At 41.0% G+C, this 21,233-nt stretch overlaps 2 protein-coding genes across 3 annotated transcripts in view; one reads left to right on the top strand and one right to left on the bottom strand.

Annotated features, from left to right (window-relative positions):
• Positions 1 to 19,568, bottom strand: part of LOC121871722 (basic proline-rich protein-like) — a 32,751-nt gene extending 13,183 nt beyond the window's left edge. The window contains exons 1-8 of the mRNA XM_042374134.1: positions 19,397 to 19,568; positions 17,343 to 17,448; positions 16,259 to 16,721; positions 14,460 to 15,168; positions 12,742 to 12,952; positions 11,810 to 11,911; positions 11,674 to 11,764; positions 11,150 to 11,344 (exon numbers count right to left, since the gene is read on the bottom strand). Coding sequence (XP_042230068.1) covers positions 11,150 to 11,344; positions 11,674 to 11,764; positions 11,810 to 11,911; positions 12,742 to 12,952; positions 14,460 to 15,168; positions 16,259 to 16,721; positions 17,343 to 17,448; positions 19,397 to 19,446 — 1,927 coding nt within the window. The 5' untranslated portion in view covers positions 19,447 to 19,568. The remainder of the gene's footprint in view (positions 1 to 11,149; positions 11,345 to 11,673; positions 11,765 to 11,809; positions 11,912 to 12,741; positions 12,953 to 14,459; positions 15,169 to 16,258; positions 16,722 to 17,342; positions 17,449 to 19,396) is intronic.
• Positions 691 to 7,730, top strand: LOC121871830. Of its 2 annotated transcripts, none has more exons than XM_042374354.1 (4): positions 691 to 916; positions 2,954 to 3,285; positions 5,454 to 5,832; positions 6,718 to 7,730. In XM_042374354.1, the coding sequence occupies exons 2-4, from the start codon at positions 3,283 to 3,285 to the stop codon at positions 7,053 to 7,055; spliced, it is 720 nt and encodes a 239-aa protein (XP_042230288.1). In that variant the 5' UTR covers positions 691 to 916; positions 2,954 to 3,282; the 3' UTR covers positions 7,056 to 7,730. The 2 variants fall into 2 exon arrangements, with proteins under 2 accessions (XP_042230288.1, XP_042230287.1); XM_042374353.1 differs by having other exon boundaries at positions 5,451 to 5,832.
• Positions 19,569 to 21,233: the final 1,665 nt, after the last annotated feature.

Here is a 21,233-nt window from a genome sequence, read left to right as displayed (position 1 = left end):
TAAAGCCAATTACCTCCCACAGAGCGCCAGTATCCATCACCTACGACTGATTTTTAACGCGCGCGAACTTGGCCGACTGACTGAATATTTACGGTGACTGGGCGGCGTCGGCGGGCGGGAGAGGGAGGGAAACAGTGCTTTATGACCTAATTGTCTCTAAGTAACATATAACACCTGAATGGATAATCTTTGGTCAGGACATTCTCTCCCTTTCTATAACTGTACTTGTGCGTGTGTGTGAGTAGACGCACCATACACGTCCACTCACCTACGTAGCCATACAAATAGTCAATATCCATTCAATTGTTGTTTTGATTCACAGAAAAAACCCCCAGTTATCGTGGAATGTACCTCAGACGGGAACACGTATGGAAAACAATACTAAATAAAAATATAAATAAATATATACATAAATGAATAATTGTCTATAAATATAATTGTTAGTAAGTTTGTGTGTGGGTGGATCACACACAAACTGGTGACACCCCCATGAAAAAACGTCCATCAGTCAGGTCAATAAGGCGGAGATGCTTCCTCTCTCCCTCTACCTATTCCACAACTGTCCTCCCTCCCTCCCTCTAACAGCGTTAGGACAGATGGAGGGAGTTCGGGAGGGAAGGTGAGAGGCGTGGGTGTGAGCAGGGCATAAGAGGCAGCTGCAGGGGGAGAGAGAGGAACACTCACGTCGGTGCCGGTGAAAGGATCGGACGGTCGGTCGGTACACATACACACACCGCCTCGCTCACCACCCGTCCCCGCCACGCTACGCCACCCCAGGATACATACCGTAGTGTGACCCCATCCCCTGTGTGTTGTAGTCACTTTAGTGTGTGTGTGTGTGTGTGTGAGTAAGCGTTGATACTCACCACCACCACCGCCCAGTGTTCCTCTACACACACCTCACCCCACACTCCAGGTTAAGATATATCCCACATTACTTACTGTTTCATTAAGTCATCAATTAAAGCCATGTTTAAGCTTATCACTATGAAACCACTTGTGAAAACCACCCCTTGTCCTGTGTAACGATGTCATGAAATTTGTAAATTACATTATTAAATGTTTTGGAGTAATCCAGTGGTAACTGAAGTTATTGCAAGAATAAAAATCCCTAACGTGGGAGACAACAGCAAGTAACAAAATCTTACTGTATGAATTTTCCAGATTCATATACAAGCCTATAAATGTTTTCCACCGTTTTTTAAATAATACCGAAACATTAACTGAACTGTTATTATTATTTGTAGTCACTGTTGTTCCGTCCCGAAGACAAGAGAAAAACTCTGCAGATTATGTGTAATGAACATAACATAAGAATTGAGGAGTCTGCAGCGGGCCTGTTGGCGCATACTGGGCAGTCCGGTTTACACTTGCCCGGATTAATTTTTTTTCACTTGCCCTGACAAATTTGGGAGAAAAATTTTGAGCTTCATTACTGATCGTCAGGTCAGGTCAGGTCACTGTGATAACAGACCTATAGAAATAGAAGGGCTCAGCTGTGACGTCACGATATGGCAGGGGGGGGGGAAAACGGGACTGCCCACTTTGGGCCAATAGGCCCGCTTTAATTTCCTCCACGTATTGTATTGTACTCAGACGATTTTGTATAGTAAAAAGTAATTACTACTGACCTCAGAATATCTCCTAATATCAAGTGCACATGGCTTCAAAATGCCCATAATATTGGTCAGAATTCAAAAATTTTCCGGGGGCGGTCTTACAGCGCCCCCCAAACTGGGTGGGCTCCTGTGCTCGCCATGTTCCCCCACCCACAACTTCTTGGATCCCCCCCCCCATTTGATATTCTTGGATCCACCCCTGTATGTTGTCAGGTCAAGCACACACACACACATCACCTCGCTGGGTAAACATGTACAGGCAGGTGTGGTCACAAATTATCGTCTAGGTATTTTCCTCTCAAAATCTAAACTTGTCAGCCAGGCAAGTGCTGTGTACACGGGCGTGAAAATCACCTGTCCGGCCCCAAGTTCGGGCACGGCCGGGTTGGCTGACAGTGCTAATTTATACAACCTCTTACACCAGCACCACCCATGTTTATGACCACACTGTCACCCTCAATGTCTACCGACACATTACTCGTAACACCACCACCATCAGTGTTGTAACACCACCACCACCAGTGTGGTAACACCACAACCACCAGTGTTGTAACACCACCACCACCAGTGTTGTAACACCACCACCATCAGTGTTGTAACACCACCACCAATGTTGTAACACCACCACCACCACCACCAGTGTTGTAACACCACCACCATCAGTGTTGTAACACCACCACCACCACCAGTGTTGTAACACCACCACCACCATCGGTGTTGTAACACCACCACCACCATCAGTGTTGTAACACCACCACCACCAGTGTCGTAGCACCACCACCAGTGTTGTAACACCACCACTAGCATTGTAACAATAATGGTCGCCCCTCGTGTACGAGAATGGCCAGCCCAAGGGCCACCTAGGTGTGAATTTGTTTAAGGCGTTGAAGCTGTCGCCAACACAAAAATCACACCCTGAGTTAACAAGTTGCATGACCCAGTGTTAAGGAATAGTCCGAGAAGACCGGACAACTCGCCAACAGCACTGGCAAACCATTATCTCGGAACATGATCTGCAAATCGATTAACATCCAGGTTTCCAATTACTGCTGGGTAGACAGAGGCAAATGGCATAAAGAAACTTGGTAACAATACCACCAGTGTTGTAACAGTACTGTACACTTACACAACCTGTTTTGAAGACAGATCGTGTACAGGCAGGCGCCTGTGATGCTCAAATGCCCCGCTATCTTTGGGAATATAATACAGTATAACAATTGTAATATTAATTACCTTCATGTTGTTCATAAGAAGCTACCAAGTTTATTGTCTGAATAATTCAGTGTTTATAAGCCGTGTGTGTACATGAAACACTGTTTATCTCCCTACGACAGGCAGTAGCGTAGAGCGGTAGAGGCACCCACGACCACACTAGGCAGGACCTCTGACACCACTACACCAACACCCCTCGACTAAATCATTCCTGTACGAGGTGTGAGGACACTTGAGAGGTGGTGACCTGGACACTGGGGGTCAGCTAAGGTCAGAGGCAGGAGGAGGAGGAGAAGAAAGGAGGAGGAGGAGGAGAAGAAAGGAGGAGGAGGAGGAGGAGAAAGGGGGAAGAGGACAAGGAGGAAGAGAAGGAGCAGCAGTAGTGTCAGCATCAGGAGACGACATTAAGGGAATCCATACATTACTTCACACACACACACCCCATCGGACCATGGTAAGTCTTTCACTGTAGTTCTTTATCTGGTAATCCTCTCTCTCTCTCTCTCTCTCTCTCTCTCTCTCTCTCTCTCTCTCTCTCTCTCTCTCTCTCTCTCTCTCTCTTATACTTCTTCACTATGAATCAAAATGACAAGACAGGGATAACAGATGGGTCTCTATCCATGCCTTATACTAGCTAAGAACTGTTTCCTCTCTCAACATTCTCTCTCTCTCTCTCTCTCTCTGGGCATACATTTTCAGATAAATCTCCGGCAACACAAAGAAGTAATAAGACTCGTGTAGATTAGTACTGAATAATATGTTTAACAACTAATAACCTTTTCATCAGCTTCTATAACACACACAGACACATGCGCACATATGCATACTGTACATACATAAACATAAATGTGTAGACATCTACACAAACAAATAAATACACATATACCAACAACACACACAGAACTACACATACCCACAATCATGCACACAACATACATACAAGCAACATACACAGAACAAACATAATACTGCCAGTCAACAACACAAGGACAGGACACACAACAAACAAACACACATAATGCTGCCAATCAACACAGGGAGGACAGCTGCCCCCATCCATCGTGATACTGTACCTAAAAAACAACGCAGAATAACCACCAGATACGACCAACGAACATTTTTATTTTTCCACACGTTATATAGTTACGCTCCACCAACGTGTGTTCCCATATGCGAGCTTGACACTTGAACTCAGGGTCATTACAACGTCAAAATTGGCCTGTCAAAAATGCTGTAATGGTCATATTGGGATGATAGGCTATGAATACAATTATGTGTTGATAACATCACTACTGTCATCGGGATATTGAAGGTAAACATCCTGATGTTAAACCACGTAAACTGTTGTACAGTCTATGAATAACATGCAGTGAGAAAACAGCTCCAGAACAGTACTTAACTTTTGATGATTATTTCTTAATGTTTCTTGGATAAGTCTGGGTAGGTGGGGTTAGGAGATATACAGCATATACAGTAATATTTTTTGCTTATTTATAATACAGTATATTGTATTGTATGTGTAGTGTGGTGTTTGCATAAATAAATACAGCTCTGTGTCTGACCATCTTCAGTTAAGCCTCTGTAGCACCGGAGCTCCAAGCCAAATGTGGAGTTTAGATGTGGAAACATTCACCAATGACTGGAAATCTCTCAAACTGTACTGTACTGCATGTAAAGTATTTCACTTATGTTTATTATTGGTTTATAATCAATGTGTACACCCAAAATTTTTCATTAACTCCCTTCTACATTAACACCATTTTCAATAATTTATTTGGCTAATGCCAGATGATTTCATTCAGCTCAGAGAGGACCCTGTATACAAGAGGCTAAAAAATGTTTTGTGTCATTTCAAGATGTTTTGGGGAAGTGTTTTTAAGGAACATATCTCAGCTTTTATAATGGGAGTCTATGGGAAATGTGTTTCGATTTACAAAAATAATAAACTGGAGTCTGGCTGGGTATGGTGAATACACTGTACGTATTGTTAGTGATACACAGGGTTATGCATCCTTGATAACATGCCATCGACTGATCTGTTGTGTCATGTACAGTTGAAACAAAAATAACTTTACAAAATTGTGTTTGATAATATGACACAACGGACAAAGGAATTTGACAACCCTACCGAGACAACAGGAGTTGCAGTGTTCATTCTGACAATCATCGACCCCCCCCCCCAGTACATTATACTAAAGACTAACATTGCAACGTGTGCAAAATCATTTAAAATTTAATCTCAATGTCATACAGAATTATACCACTAGATCTTCGGAATATATTCAGAAACTCTTCAGTTCTAACACCTGTACAGGTATTAAGATTTTACACATTTATATCTGGTACGGTACTACATTTTATATCATCTGTGAACGATATACTAATTAGCTTATAAATTCAACTCCTAGGTATTAATCTGTTTGAGTTGAGGAGTCAATACCAAATATATATCTCTTAAGTATCTTCACACACACAGGGATGGAAATGTCAAATTGATTTTCCAAAATTGTAAAAATGGGTCTTTACAATGTGGTACAGTATTGTACTGTAGTTTGTCATGAAATATTTGGTTATTTAAAGTAAAAAAATATAAATGACTCCAATCACTTCTTTACCCAGCAGGAACAGGGCATGACATGGGTGGGGGTGACCTGCCTCGTGTTCATTCTAGGCTGTTTCTGGGAAGCGACTGCTGCTGCCCACGATGTCAAGCCTTGTTTATCTCCCTCACTGATGGATCAACACATACAAGACATTGGAGATGAAAGCTTGAGGAAAAGTCAGAATTTGTTTAAAGACAAGACTGAGGAGGAGATAGACAACAACAATGGGGTGACTGTTGACAAGACGGGACACCACAAACGAGTGTTTCTCAGTCGCGGCTGGGGACCGGGTGGCTACGAGGCACCGCCACCACCCCCACAGAGGTTCGTGCGACGCCCGCCAGCACTTCACCCACCACGTGCAAAGATCCACGAAAAACCACCAACTACAGCCGTAGGTGCGATTCATTTATTAAAAATTTTACCTTCTGTTAAATGTTCATATACAATGCTGTACTACAACTAATAACTTCATAAAGTATACACATTTATACACACTACATTGTGTTTTTAGTACAGGAGGTCCTCTTTATATGCAAGAGTTGTGTTCCCCTAAAGTTTGCATAAACTGAAATTGCATAAAAAAATTATTAAAAGTTAAGAATAGAGATGTATTCCACAAGCTACACTTTATCACCCAGATCCATTTCTGCCTTTATTGTACTTCATGACATTGAGACAATAATCACCTACAACAATAAGGAGACAAACATGTCACTGAGTGTATATAATGTTGTGTTAACTCTTATCCCCTCTTGCACATTAGTATTAAATATTTAGCCAGGTTACTGCTGCCATGGGAGTGGTCTGGTTCGGAGGCCGTGTGGGGCTTGGTGTCCGTCAAATTTAAAAAGGCAGCCAAGTGTAGGTGGCTTTGCCTTCGTTATGGCCAAATTTATCAGTCTCAGTCAAGTGAGACTTTATTGTATCTATGGAACTGATACTTAACCTCTTCTCTACACAGACACCACCTGTATTATACCTTATTTGACAATTTTATTCAGCATAGAGGGACCCTCAAGCAAGAGGATACCTTCTTATATGTTCATAATGTATATTACTGTAGTTGCCTAGTCATTTAAAGTGGTGATATACTCGTAGTTCAGGTGGTAACAATCTTGACCCTCCAGTTGTGGGAAACAGCATGAAGGATATGACACTGTTTATATATTTATTGTATTCTTCATCAAAATGATTTATTCCACCACATCAGGAACTTCTTGTGAGCAATGAAGACAATGCTTAACTAAAATGAAGAATAACTTTAGTTCCTAACTCCACAGGTGGTAACGGTGGTGCCTGGTATGCAGCCCTGGTGTCCCCTCACCGACAAGAACAAATTCAGCAGAAGCCTCAGTATCGTCAGTTCCACTCAATTTTCACCTCTGGAAACTGGAGCCCATTAGGAAAGCGCGGCGGAAGTATTAACGTCATCGATGCTTTTGAGAACTCCTTGAGGAAATATAAAGATAATGATAAAAAATGGCTGGGATTTCTCCTCGATAAAGAAGACGACAACGTGACCACAGGTGAAGATAAACGAAGTGGAGTGTTTGTGTCTTCAGGCTGGGGAGCTGGAGGTTCCTCTCCCGTTAGACACCATACTCCACGAGCAGCTTGAGACGCTAACCTAACCTGGGGTGTGGTGGTGGGTGGGTTTAGGTATAACAAGCAGTGGCAACAGTAATGAGGAGTGGTAGAGTATTCCCCAGGAGGATAAAACCTTCACCCATGGATGTGGTCATATGGGCTGATGAGGTGCTTCACTTTCACTCTCATTAACATACCAGTAGAACGGTTAACTCCCTCTATAGTTCAAACAAGGTAACTCAACACTACCTATTATTTAAGAGGTGTTCACATCACTCATTAAAGCACTAAGCTTAAATTCATAGTGACTAATGAGACACTCTCCCCAACATACTCCTATTCAAATTGTAATTTTTCCCCTAACTGCAGAAATACTTTTAGGAATCCCAAGTTTTTTTGATGAATAAATAATTTGCAAACATAATCTCACCACTAGTCAAAATGTACCTCTTTGACAAATACACTCCTCTCATCATGAAGCAAATACAGTATACATCAAGAATGGGTACTTAATGTTTGTTAAATATGTAAATCTTGTAAAATGGAAAAAACAAATAATAATAGAATAATGGCTGAAGATGTACAAGTTATGAGATAACACACAGTAATTTATGTAACAGGAAACCCAAGTCATAAAAAAACAAGAGAATAAAAAAAATATTCTTGTATCAACCATGAAAATATGATCAATAAAAATTGCATTACATTCTTTGAGTTTTCCAAAGAACATGTCCAATTATTGTCATAAATATAATCTACAGTACAGCACAGTGAAACCTCAATATAACAGACTTTTCTAAATAATCCATTAGACTGCAGTTTCACATCCAATGGAGCCTTGATATAATAGGCTTTCCTCTCCATATAGTCCAGTAAATAGAGGTTTCACTGTACAGCATGTTGATAAGCTTTGTTCCCTCACTATGTTGTGCTGCAGGTGGCTGAAAGCAAGAGCGAGAGTCACTTGTCCTTTCACTCACCCTCACCAATGATTTCCACATCGCCGTGTAATTTCTGCATTTCTTAATTTTCTACATTCACTTCAAGCAACGTACAGGATTGATCACAAAAATTTTATTACTCTAGCTACTAATTTGTATCTTATTCTTGCACCCAGAGTCCAAACATCACTCTTGTGTAGCAATGTCAGCTTAATAATTTTTCTATACATTCCAATTACTAGAACTAGAAAATATACATATTAACTAGAAAATATATACTGTATATTAAAAATAAATGAGTAATGGATCTTAGAATACCATTTCATAGTTGAGCTGAGATCAGGTGACTTCATATACAGTACTACAGTCTACAGGGTCAAAACCACAGATGGGTCAAGTTGTCTAGCATGTATGACACTGTAGTGCTAAATAAGACGTCTATGTAGATGACCAATCCAGACTAAAATGTCTGAATTGGGTATTCCTTCCTGACCACAGCCATAAGGAAAAAGAGAAGGATAAATTACCCAAAAGTTGAAAACTGAGGAGACTTACTGCTGCACTACCAGAAATGTTCACCATAATCATCACCGGCACGTGTTGCGTTATTGCCCCACAACTCAGGACCGCTAGCTTGGTTGAGTCAGCTCCTCCCCGACTTACGACCACTTGCACTTATGACCTGCCTCAGTCTTACCAAAATTTTGTCAAATTACGTATTTTCGAGTCCCAACGTCAGTACACAGAAAAACTTTTCGTTTGTAATTCACTTTAAAATGGCTGGCAAGCTTAAAAGTGAGTTTTGTGGTGCTGAGAAGAAAAAGAGACACCCATTTTAGATTTTCTATGTATTATTTAAGCATTTTCGACTTACGACCATTTCGACTTACGACCTGGATTTGGGTCCCTAACCCCGTCATAAGTCGGGGAGGAGCTGTATTCTTAATGGACAGAGGGGTGGAATGTGAATCCCCCATTCTACAGTACTGTACTCCTGTTCCAAATCCATGTTAGGAAGAAAAGGAGACCACAGAAAAAAACAGGAGTTAGTTCTTGTGCTCTGAAGAATATAAGTGGATTAAGGCCAAGTTACAAAGTGTTGGACCAAAGAAATTGACCATCATCACGACTGGAAGACAGAAACTCAAAAACTCATTCACTCACACACAATGAGATACTTAAAATCAACCGGCACAGAATTCTCAAAATTCTAGAACATGGAATAGATTTCAGAAACCAACATGAACTCTAAATAACGCTGTTTCTTAAGAGAGAAATAATAGCAAATATCTTCCTCATTGTGTGGACCAGCGAACACTAACTTATTTATAACTCATCACTTGATCCACAACCCTGATACTGTACGGTATATCATTACTAGTGGTATGATTGAGGAAGCATCTTAACCAAGCTGCAAATGCTTCCAAATGAGCTCATAAAAACTGATTATTTCCCGATAACCTCATGGCCTGTATTTGAAGTCTGCAGATCGTGTACAACACACCACAGCTTATTACTTCCCAAACTGCTGATGGATTTACTAAGGGCCCCACTCAGAGGCTGCTATAGAACAAGATCCTACAACCATTGTGTCAGAACCCAATTATTAATGGATCCAGTTAGCCAACACACCCTTAATGCCCTCAAGGTCCTCATGTCAATTTCCGTACTCTCAATAATTCGTGTGACTTAAGTGAGCAGACCACCAGTCATTTGTGCTGCCTCTGGTCTATCAGGGAGTTAGACCTTATAAGACCCTCCTGAAGAAGGCACGAGTCATGATGGTTCTCACAAATCTAAAATTTTGGTGTGGTCATCTTCTCTCAACTCTACCCAACAACGTCAGCTAGAGAAGGTACAGAAGAGGACCTGCAGAATCATGCTGGGCGCAGACTACTCCGGCTACAACAATGCTCTCTCCACCATGGAAATGCCATCCCTCAGTGACCTCCACTGCCACCTACTGCCATCTGCAGCCCCGCCCAACTTGCGCAGTCAGCCACTACAACAAAATTCAGCCCATAAGAGCTTGCACTGATAATATAAGAATAGCACCATCCCAACTATTGTTAAAATAATAAACAGCTCCAGATTTATGTACCGTACAGCCCTGTAAATGTATTGAACGTATATCATTATGTCTAAATCGCATGTAAGTTTGTATATTTTCAGCCACCAGCTGCAACGCTATTAATAAACCGTTTATTATTTTTATCATGCACGCACGCACGCACACACACACACATATTGCAGAAACTAAGAAGTCTGGACTTTTTGGTCATTCTGCAAACAACATTTGAAAAGTCAATTCTCAATACTATAACTACAGGTACACCACCGATTTTCTGGCACCTTTGGTTCCTGAGCCTTGCCAGACCATTTGTTTTGCCGGATTAACAGAGGTCATATATAATAATTAGGCAATGCACCTCTGATCCACTATCTATACACCTCCTGGTATCTCTAAAGCACCATGGCTGCTAAAAACTTAAATTAAACAAATATTAAATGTAAAATAAATGATTAAATGAAATACAGGCTGTATAAATGATGCAGGTTTATTAATTACTGACAAAGAATGTTGCAGTAACAGTACTGCCACTCCTAGAGTGGCAATTTGTAGAGTTTTACAAATACTGAAGATCACTTTCTGCAAAGAATCTCATTACCTTTTCTCTTTGCTTCTTTATATTATACACAGTTGACGAACCAATAACATACTGATCACACGGTCAAGTTTTCTCAAGAGTTCCACCTTATCTTGTATTGTTATGGACTGGTGTTTACGCTTTACACCACCACTGACACTTGTACGTGACTTTGAAGCCATAGCTGGGGTTAAATGTGGGCAAAATAAGCTAAGAATCACACAAAATCAAAGGGCTACCACCAGCAACTGCAGAGTAAACAAAGTGAGCGCGGTTAACACGTAACACCATCTGTGGCAGCCCAGTAAACTAATCTAGAAGTTGTGGGAATTTCGTCCACATTAAAAGAGGTGCCGGACCATCTGTTCCCAGAAAAATGGTGGTGTACCTGTACTACTACTAATAATAATAACAATAAAAAACATTAATAATAACAAAAACAATAATAATAATAAAAACTGCCACCACCGCTCTCCCTAGAACAGCTAAAACAACGTTGATAACTCCCGAGCCCCAAATAATAAAGCCGTACTCACCATTCATCTCCTTCATGGCTCGAATGTAGTCCTGCGGGTCAGAGAAGCTGATGAAGCCGTAGCCTTTACTTTTATTTGTACGTTTATCCCTCACCACCTTAGCCTTGACGAAGGACGAGAAGTGGCTAAAATAACGAGTGAGCAATTCGTCGGTGACATCGTTCCCCAGGTCACCGCAGAATATCCGGAAATCATCTAGGGGAAAAAAGACGTTACGGTAAAACCTCCACTTAATGGGACAATATGGAGAGAAAAGTCCGTTATATCAAGGTAGATGCCACCCAAGCCACTCTGCTGTAGAACCAAGTCACCAGAAATTCTTACTCCTAAGATCTGAAGTGATAATTAAATATTTTACAAACGAATAACTTATTCTTATCCTACTCCCTAAGTGAAAAACTCTAACAATCTCCTGTATTGGACTCGTGTGTCATTTAATCAGTGGGTCTCTCAAAGTCATATATATTTCAACACTAAATTCTGGTAATCAAGGCAGCATCTACTAAAACCACTCATACACTTACCACTGTCCCACTCATTGAGAGAGTGATCTTCCCATATCTGTCCACCAGCACACCTCAAGTTCTTCTTGTTGCGTGACTTCCCTCCTCCTCCTCCACCTCCTCCTCCTCCTCCTCCGCCTCCTCCTCCTCCGCCTCCTCCTCCTCCTCCCCCCTCCTTCTTCTTCTCCTCAGTCGCCACAGGTGGAGGGTTTGGCCCATCTTGTCTAGTGATCGTTGTTGTTATTGTACTGGCTCTTACCTGTAAATTAATAGTCAATGGAAGAATTTTTCAATTGAAGAAAACCAATTACTCTATGGTAGACTATTAATATGAAACCCCATTTGATGACTGAAGGGAAGGAAGCAAGTGGTCTGCAAGAATCTGTTCACTAAATACCTTCTCTGTGTCCTTATCTAAGAGGACAAACAGTTAATTAGCCAATAAGTTTCACATGAGGTATACTATTTTTGTTGTAGTGTGTTTGGGATTGACTGTGTGTGAATCATTTACTGCACTGCAAACTGTATGAATCCTTTATGAACCAAGGAAATATAGGAATAGCTTTGTAAATTTTAAAGTTATGTTAATCTTCCTCACCTGTCTTGATTCCCAGTAATAATTCTGGCGGGATCTCAATTAAAGTAAATAATTTATTGTGTGGTAAGGATTGGACCTCAGACACAGTAGTACAGTGACTAACTTATTACAGTGAAACCTCTATTTAGTGAACTATATGCAGTGTATCGACAGGAAAGTTTGTTATATCGAGGGTCTGCTAGATGTAAAACCCCATCTAACAAACTACAGTACTGTATATATGAGATCAAAATCCATTATATCAAGGGTTCATTAGATCTGAATACCCCACCTAATGAATTATATGGAGAGATAACTCCATTACAGTATATAGAGGTTTCACTGTATCATTATTTGTGGAAGTGCATTACCTACTTATAAAGGCCGCACCAAACTTCTTAGCCGTGACAATTATTCATTACTGTAAAGCTAAAGAATCATAAAAAGAATACTTATTGTACATGAAGACATACCACTAGTACTAAAGATACAGTTGGTGTTGGGTACTCTACCTTTTCTGCCATTTCCTGAGCTTGTGTCAGCAGGTTAAGAGCATGTTGTGTCGCAGCACTGACAGAGTCTGGCTTCATCTTCTTCTTCTTAGGTTCAATCATTACATCTCCGGGTGCATTAGGGCCCTGCACAGTGACTGCACTAGGTGGAGTTTCAGACTGTTTACTTTCACTCTTAGTAGATTGAGTTGGGTAGAGTTTAGGAGCAGAACTGAAAATAAATTAATTCTGTTAACATAGTAAATACTAATAATAACAATGAAAATTTCTAAATTATGGTCCCTCACTGAATGGTAACACAGCACATATATGCATAAGTCATGGTGATAACTGAAGCGACATCAGCAGCAAATATTTATAGCTTAATGCTGATAACACAGGCACACACTAAGCCTCTTCCTACATGGAGCAGGAGTTAGACTCACGATCAATACAAACCCTGTTGTCAGTCTCACTAACTGCTGAAACAAATGTGTTTTGCTGTGGTGTTCCTCAGGTCCCAATATGTGTGTAGGTTACCACTCTCTCCATATCACTTCTAACTCAGTATACGGCTCAACAACACGCTCTCTGATTATACACACTGCTACTATGTACCTGCATGTTCACTCCATTCTTAACCAGGACATTCTTTCATTTATCATTATTACAATAAATCTTTTTCACATATATATAATACATACATTTACATTTACATACCCAACTAGTCTTTGCCATTGTGTGTTTTGGGTCACATATATGGGGACTTGCATAGGCCAGATTTTAGTGGATGAATTTACAATGCTGAAGTCTGATGAAGGAGATTTCTGATAACTGTGTCACTTGAGGAGCAGCGGAGGAATACAAGTTCGTAGAGTTTATACTTTTTTCATTGTTGACTGAATCAGTAAAGAATTGGATGAGGTTTGGATGAGATCACCTACCCAAAGGGCTTCCTCTATACAGTACACAATAATAGGGGTGTTAAAGAAGAGGAGTGATATATCTAGTGACAATAGGGGGACTCATTATGGATGTGTTTATTAACAAGTTCCAGCAGTGAGAACAAACTACAGAGTATATCTAATGGTGTGCTTTCAGGCACTAGCTTTTTTTATTGACTGATTGAAAAAGATTACTGTTTAACCAGAACAATACAGATACAGAGTGGACAATGTGAACAATAATGACATAGCTAGGTAAGGCTTGGTTAGGTTAGGGATTTTGTCAACGTTATCTACAGAAATATAAGATTTAAGGCAATAATGAGGAAAGCGGTATTTCTTCTTCTGAGGCAGGAGACAACGGTGAGCAGTGGATTAACTGTACCTGGTTAGTGAAGAGGTAATTCATTGTTGCAATATCAGATTGTAGATAACTGATCAGTTTTGTGTCAACATTTTCCCTCACACAACACATTTTGTGTCAACACTTTCCCTCACACAACACATATACTGTACACCACTTACTATGAATTATCATCACACCTTTTCAGTGGTTCAAATTTGAGAGAGAAAAGAGAATGGAAGAGGTTGAAGTGACTCCTGCCAAAGGACAGCTCACACTCCTCTACAAAGATGTGTAATAACAGCACGATGTTGACTCTAGGTACAGTAGTCTTATTAGTTTAGAGTAGTTAAAGATCAAGAGATTCAAATATAAATATCTTGAAAATCCTGGGTAGGTAAGTACAGCAGAGGGGAGAATATAGTTATAAAAGTTGTGTGAAGTTTACTTACCTAATGACTGTGGGTGGTTTAGAGATGACTGCTGGTATGAAGGGAGGACCTGGCAGTGTGGGACCGTGGTGCTGTTGAGACTGTAGCATCCCTGGTGGTGGAGGAGGAGGGGGGTGGGCACCTCTCAGGGGACCAGGACCACCAATGTGAGGTGGGCCCTGATTATGAGGAGGCATCTGATTAGGTCCCTGTGGACCATAACCGTGACCGCCCGGCCCTGGTGGACCGTGACCTTGAGACGGATGTGGAGAATGTTGACCTGGTGGACCATGTGGACCCATCCCAGGGGGACCATGGTTTGGAGGGCCAGGTGGACCATGGCCCGGAGGTCCATGGTGATCATGACCAGGTGGTCCATGTGGAGGGCCATGACCAGGTGGTCCATGTGGAGGGCCATGACCTGGTGGTCCATGTGGAGGGCCATGACCTGGTGGTCCATGTGGAGGGCCATGCCCAGGTGGTCCATGTGGATGACCATGCCCAGGGGGTCCATGTGGAGGGCCATGGCCAGGTGGTCCATGTGGATGACCATGCCCAGGAGGTCCATGTGGAGGACCATGACCAGGTGGCCTATGAGGAGGGCCATGAGGAGGTCCATATCCAGGGGGTCCCGGTGGTCCAGGATGTCTCGGTGGTCCGGGGGGTCTCATAAAGCCAGGGGGACCACCACCCATCATAGGCCCCATCTGAGGACCATCACACATCATATCTGAAACATTGGTCTGTGTCACCAATATGACTTACAACAATACTAAAACAACTACGCTAAATAATTACCTTAACAATATCCAAACAGAGAAAATGTGAGTCATATAACAGACTTCTCTCTCCATATAATCCGTTTGATGGAGGTTTCACATCAAATGGATCCTCGATATAATGGGCTTTCCTCTCCATATACAGTAGTCTGTTATATAGAGGTCTCACTGTACCAGACACTTGACCTGGGCAACTCATAAGGCTGGCATGGAGATGATGCTCACCCAGCTTTGTGTGTTGTGACTGACACATGGTGAAGTTATCTTTGCTGATAATACCTAAACCTTGGAGAGTGTCATGTAGGGTTCTAGGTAACTATAGATGTAGAGAGAGACTTTTTCAAGGCAATTTATGGGTTCTAACAGCCTAGACTAGACCACAAGAGTCACCAGTGGAGGTCACAGCCTTAAGGAGTCTCTTAAATGAATTGTCTTGCCAAACACCGAATAACAAATATAGACAATGAAGAATGCAACATACCGTCCACGACCATTAGTTTATTAAATAAACATCAAAGGGCGGGGGCACCAAATAGTGTAAGATCTGAAATATTAGTTCAGAGTGATTGTTTAAAGGTTTACAAAAAGTTTACGAATATCAAGGTGTGATATCTCAGCCTCTAATTGAGTTAAGAGAATGATTCAAAGAGCATATGAAAGGTATGTTGACTGGGTATAAAAAAATAATATACTATAATCAAAACAACTTAATTTTATTAGTAAAAATATATGACCATTTAAATTTTCTGGGGAGTTATGCCCCCCTTTGGGCCAAATTCGTTTTCTTTCCAACAGAATGAGCTTCAACTGTATTTAAACCAGAAACAATCAAGAAAGAGTTGTGTATTTGCTCATGATTTGCCCTGGAATCACTCATGAATGGAGTGTACTGTATAGAAATTTGCTAAATACAGTATTGTACTGTACATGGGCTTAATGGTTTTTTTTTATAAACAAAGAGTAAATGAAGATGGTATTATGGGGTATCTTATAATTCTAATGTTAAAATGTAAATAAAATGTATAGAAACACACAACTCACTGTGATGCATGTGTTGACGAGCAAGCTGTGGGGGGATGAAGCCAGGAGGAGGTGGTGGTGGTGGTCTAGTTTGCTGCTGTTGCTGCTGCTGTTGTGGCAGGTTACTATTTGGTCCACGTTCTGATGGCATTCTGGGCCCAATATATCCACCAGGCGGCGGTGGAGGCGGAGGAAGAGGGGGAACTCCATTGCTGGTACTTGAACCACTAGACACTGGAGGCCTCTTATGTTCTCCCTGGACCTCAACATTGACACCAGGTGGACCTGTAGGACCACCTGGTGGACCTGGAGGCCCCGCAGGACCTGGAGGGCCAGCAGGACCTGAAGTAACAGATGGACCGGAAGGAACAGGAGCTCCTGGAGGACCACCAGACAGAGCAGGAATACTAGGAGGTCCATGAGGTCCCGGGGGACTGCCGGTACCTGGAGGTTCAGGATGCTGTTGTTGCAGTCGCTGCTGAACCTACAGATGTACAGTACATTATACAAGAGATACTGTACAGTACATTATACAAGAGATACTGTACTATACTTGTTGAGGTAATTACCACAAGTGAGAATTAGCTTAGAAGTGAGTATCGTACACAGCCATGACAATGACTGCACTGCTGTTACTGACAGATGAGATATAGAAAGAACATTTACACATGAGTTACTGTTGAGGAAGGATTGCAGAAGCACAGATGTTAAATCAATACACAATAAGAAATAAAGAGTTTTGTATAGAGAAAATTGCAAGAGCTGTTATTGTCTGGCTGATAACAAATAACTGTGACATTTGGTAAAAATTTAATAGGTATTGTACCACACTGATCTAAATGCATGAAAGATGTGGCATACAGTGGGAGATGTATAAGAAGAATTACCTGTACTAAAAAAAAAAAGGATTTGTAGGAAGAAGAAGAGAACAGGAGTGAAGAACATACAGGTGAGAGATGTTGACATGAGAGTGTGCACTGTAAACAATAAATATACAAGTTTCTACCTTTGAGTTGTATCCTTTGATCATACTGCATAGGTGGACAATAGGGGGAGTCTTGACAACAATGAAAATACTATTCAAAGACTGCAGGCCTGACCATACCTGAGTGAAGGTGTTTGATCCTATGACAGCCCTGGGAGGTGGTGGTGGAGGCTGGAGAGGAGGGACGCTACCAGTACCAGGAGGACCTGATATTTCTGCCTCAAATCTGTAGAGTTATTAAAACACTAATGAATTAACTCAACATAACAGTTCCTCTACCAAACACATACACAGTACAGGAGTTATCAATTATAAAGTTCTCTTCTTTCCTCGGACATAACCCAACCACACTTCTCCCCGGCTGAAGACGCTGATACACCCCCTGATGCTAACATTGATGTTGGTGCTGGGGTTAACAGAAGAGTTCTATCTCACTTTATACAGGTGAAAAAATTATCTGATTGCTGTAGACATGATTTATGGCACTTTACATAAAACTTTTAACAAATAAATGTGGCCTGTATATAATAATAATATTGGTTGCCCCTCGTGTAGCGAGGATGGCAGGCCCAAGGACCACCTAGGCGTGAATTTGCTTAAGGTGGAGAAGCTGTTGCCAACACAACCACACACTGAGTTAATAAGCTGCATGACCCAGTGTCAAGGAATAGTCCAAGAAGACCGGACAATTCGCCAACTGCACTGGCTAACCATTATCCCGGACCATTATCCTGGAACACAATCTGCAAATTGATTAACATCCAGGTTTCCAATTACTGCTGGGTAGGCAGAGGCAAATGGGGTGAAGAAACTTGCCCATAGTTTCACCCTGTGTGACGATCAATCAACATTATAATTACTGTATTACTACAAGAGTTATGTACCAGTGTGGTGATGGGAGTACAGCATGACAAAATGCAGTCTACTACAACATACACTACCACATACTTCACACGTCTCCACCACAACATACACTACCACATACTTCACATGTCTCCACCACAACATACACTACCTCATACCTCACACGTCTCCACTACAACATACACTACCTCATACCTCTCCACCACAACATACACTACCACATACTTCACAAGTCTCCACCACAACATACACTACCTCATACCTCACACATCTCCACCACAACATACACTACCTCATACCTCACACGTCTCCACTACAACATACACTACCTCATACCTCTCCACCACAACATACACTGGGTGCCGAACAAACACCCCCCCCAGGTCAAAATTTAATACAATTATAATCTCTACTGGGAATACAGCTACTCCTCGACTTACGACATACTCGACCTACGACCACCCAGACATACGACCGCCTCAGTCGTACCAAAATTTTGTCAAATTACGTATTTTCGAGTCCCAACGTTAGTGATTGCGCTGGGTACTGACAAAATTTTCGTTTGTAATTCCCTTTAAAATGGCTGGCAAGCTTAGAGGTGAGAGTTTTGTGGTGCTGAGAAGAAAAAGAGACACCCATTTTAGATTTTCTATGTATTATTTAAGCATTTTCGAATTATGACCAATTCGACTTACGACCTGGGTTTGGGTCCCTAACCCCATTGTAAGTCGAGGAGCAGCTGTATACTGTTTTTGTTTGCCTTGCAGAGTTTTAAAATATCTATTATGCATTCCCTAAGTTGTAACAAATTTCAACAAGAGTGTTTGAAGAACCTGTGTCTGTACTTTGTGAATGAGAGGAAGACCTTGGATGAACAGCATCAAGTAGAGGCAAAATAAACTTTATACATTAACCTTATCATTTACATAGTGGATACATGTATGGCGGCCGTACGCCAAATATCACACTGGATATAGGTATGGCAGCCATATTGACGGATTGTGTAGTAAATGGTTTGGTTAGGTTAGGTTAGGTTAAGTTAGTCAGAATGGCCATCCCAGTAACTATCATTGTATAGTCTGCCCACCATGCATGCACACTATATTGCCATGCCAATAAACATCGACGTTTCGCATACGGTTGCTGTATCTACTTTAGAATATGGTGCTTCATTTGTTGCAGACTTTGGCTATATACTATATGATGATCCTTTCATAATGTTTATTTTTATGGTTGTTAATATGTTGTCCATTTGTTCCCCTACACTCACACCACTACCTTGTTCCTCCCACGTCATCTCCATCACTCACCGGCTCATCTCATCATCAAGTTGTCTTCTTTTGTCATTATTTGTCGCCATGATGAAAGCTTAAGTCAATATGCCAGTTAATAAATAGAGAAAGTTATCACAATATTTAATAAAACTTGAAATTTGACAAAACAAACAAGATCCTCGACCAGTTTGTTTACATGTGGTGAAGAACGTTTACACCGGTGTTAGCTTCACAGAGGAGAATAAAGATATATATGTCTGTATTTATTATAATTTTGATAGAAGTATATTTGTATAAAATTTAAATGATAAAAAGTCAATTATGTTAATATTTCGTTGAGTATTTGTAGGTGTAGTTAATTTCAATATTGAATAAGATTACACTAAGATCTGCAGCTAATCCGTATGTTTAGCAGAACGAGTGATGTTAATAAGTAACCACGTAAAACAGTGTTGCCAGTGCCAGGTTGTTTGTTTTCTTGCCAAGTTGGGCTAGTTTTAAGTATATTGGCCGTTTTCACGCCAAATTGGGCTAGTTTTTACTGGGGTTCATTGAATAAAAGTATGATATTTAATAAACGCATAACAGATAATAGAAAAGTTGTATTTTATAAAGTATTTTTCTTTACTTTCCTAAGCTGCCTCCCAAAAGCTGAGAATGCCTTAACGATGCCGTAGCTACTTTACACCCGAGCAGTTGCTTTCACTTTTTACTTTTTACTTTTATCCTCTTCGTCACTGATCGGCTTGTTAGCCGCTTGGGCGATCGGTCACTACTCTGATTACTTTTCCTTTTCATTTGTCTTCTTGACCAAAAGATTGGCTCGCTAGCCACCCGGGCGATCGGTCACGTCTCTGTCACGCACTGTTGGCAAATACTGGACATGCACCGGCTCTTGACTTGGAGACCTGCTCTCATATCTGGGGTGGGTCTTCTGTCCAACTGTTAGATAGGGTGGAATCAAAGGCATTTCGTCTTATTAACTCCCCTCCTTTAGTTGACAATCTTTCTTCCCTTTCTCTTGGCCGCAATGTTGCTTCACTCTCTCTCTCTTACAGGTACTTTAACGGGCAATGTTCGGTGGATTTGGCGTCCTGTGTACCGCCGGCAAGACCGTGGGCTCGTAACACATGTCTTGCCCGCGGTACCCACCATTTCTTCTGTGGATGTCGGTTACACTAGAATAGCCAGTTATAGTACATCCTTCTTTCCTCACACAGCCAAACTGTGGAATGCTTTACCTTCATCTGTGTTTCCATACTCATACATTCTGACCACTTTAAAAAAGATGGTTTTCGGCATCTTCGCGGTGAAGATTAATATAATATTTTCTTTTCTATTTTAATTAATTTCCTTCTCTATTCTATTTTTTCGCCCCCTAGGCTCCCTGATGTGGGTCAATGTTGGACCTGTGCCTGAGTGTGGGTTAATCCTCGTGAAAAAAGGAATATATATATATATATATATTAGCCTGATGAGCCCATGATCAGATTGGGAATTGGACCACCAGGATACTAGACCTGGTGGTCCAGAGAAGCCTCGTCATAGCCATGGCTCGTGGGACCTGGATTCTGAATCTCTGGCGTGGGTGATATATATATATATATATATATATATATATATATATATAGTTCTGTTGTTTTTATTCAAGACATCTTCAGTTGCCTCTGAAGATGTCTTGAAAGACGAAAGCTAAGGTGCTCCGTTGTTTCCCTTTTCCCGTGTGATTTTATCAAGATTTATCTTATCCACGTTTTCATTGTGGATCTATATATTTATATATATATATATATATATATATATATATATATATATATATATATATATATATATATATATATATATATATATATATATATATATATATATATAT

The sequence above is a fragment of the Homarus americanus genome, unplaced genomic scaffold (genome assembly GCF_018991925.1).
Source record: "Homarus americanus isolate GMGI-L3 unplaced genomic scaffold, GMGI_Hamer_2.0 scaffold39675, whole genome shotgun sequence".
Taxonomy (NCBI): Eukaryota; Metazoa; Arthropoda; class Malacostraca; order Decapoda; family Nephropidae; genus Homarus; species Homarus americanus.
This window is presented reverse-complemented; position numbering and strand designations above follow the sequence as displayed.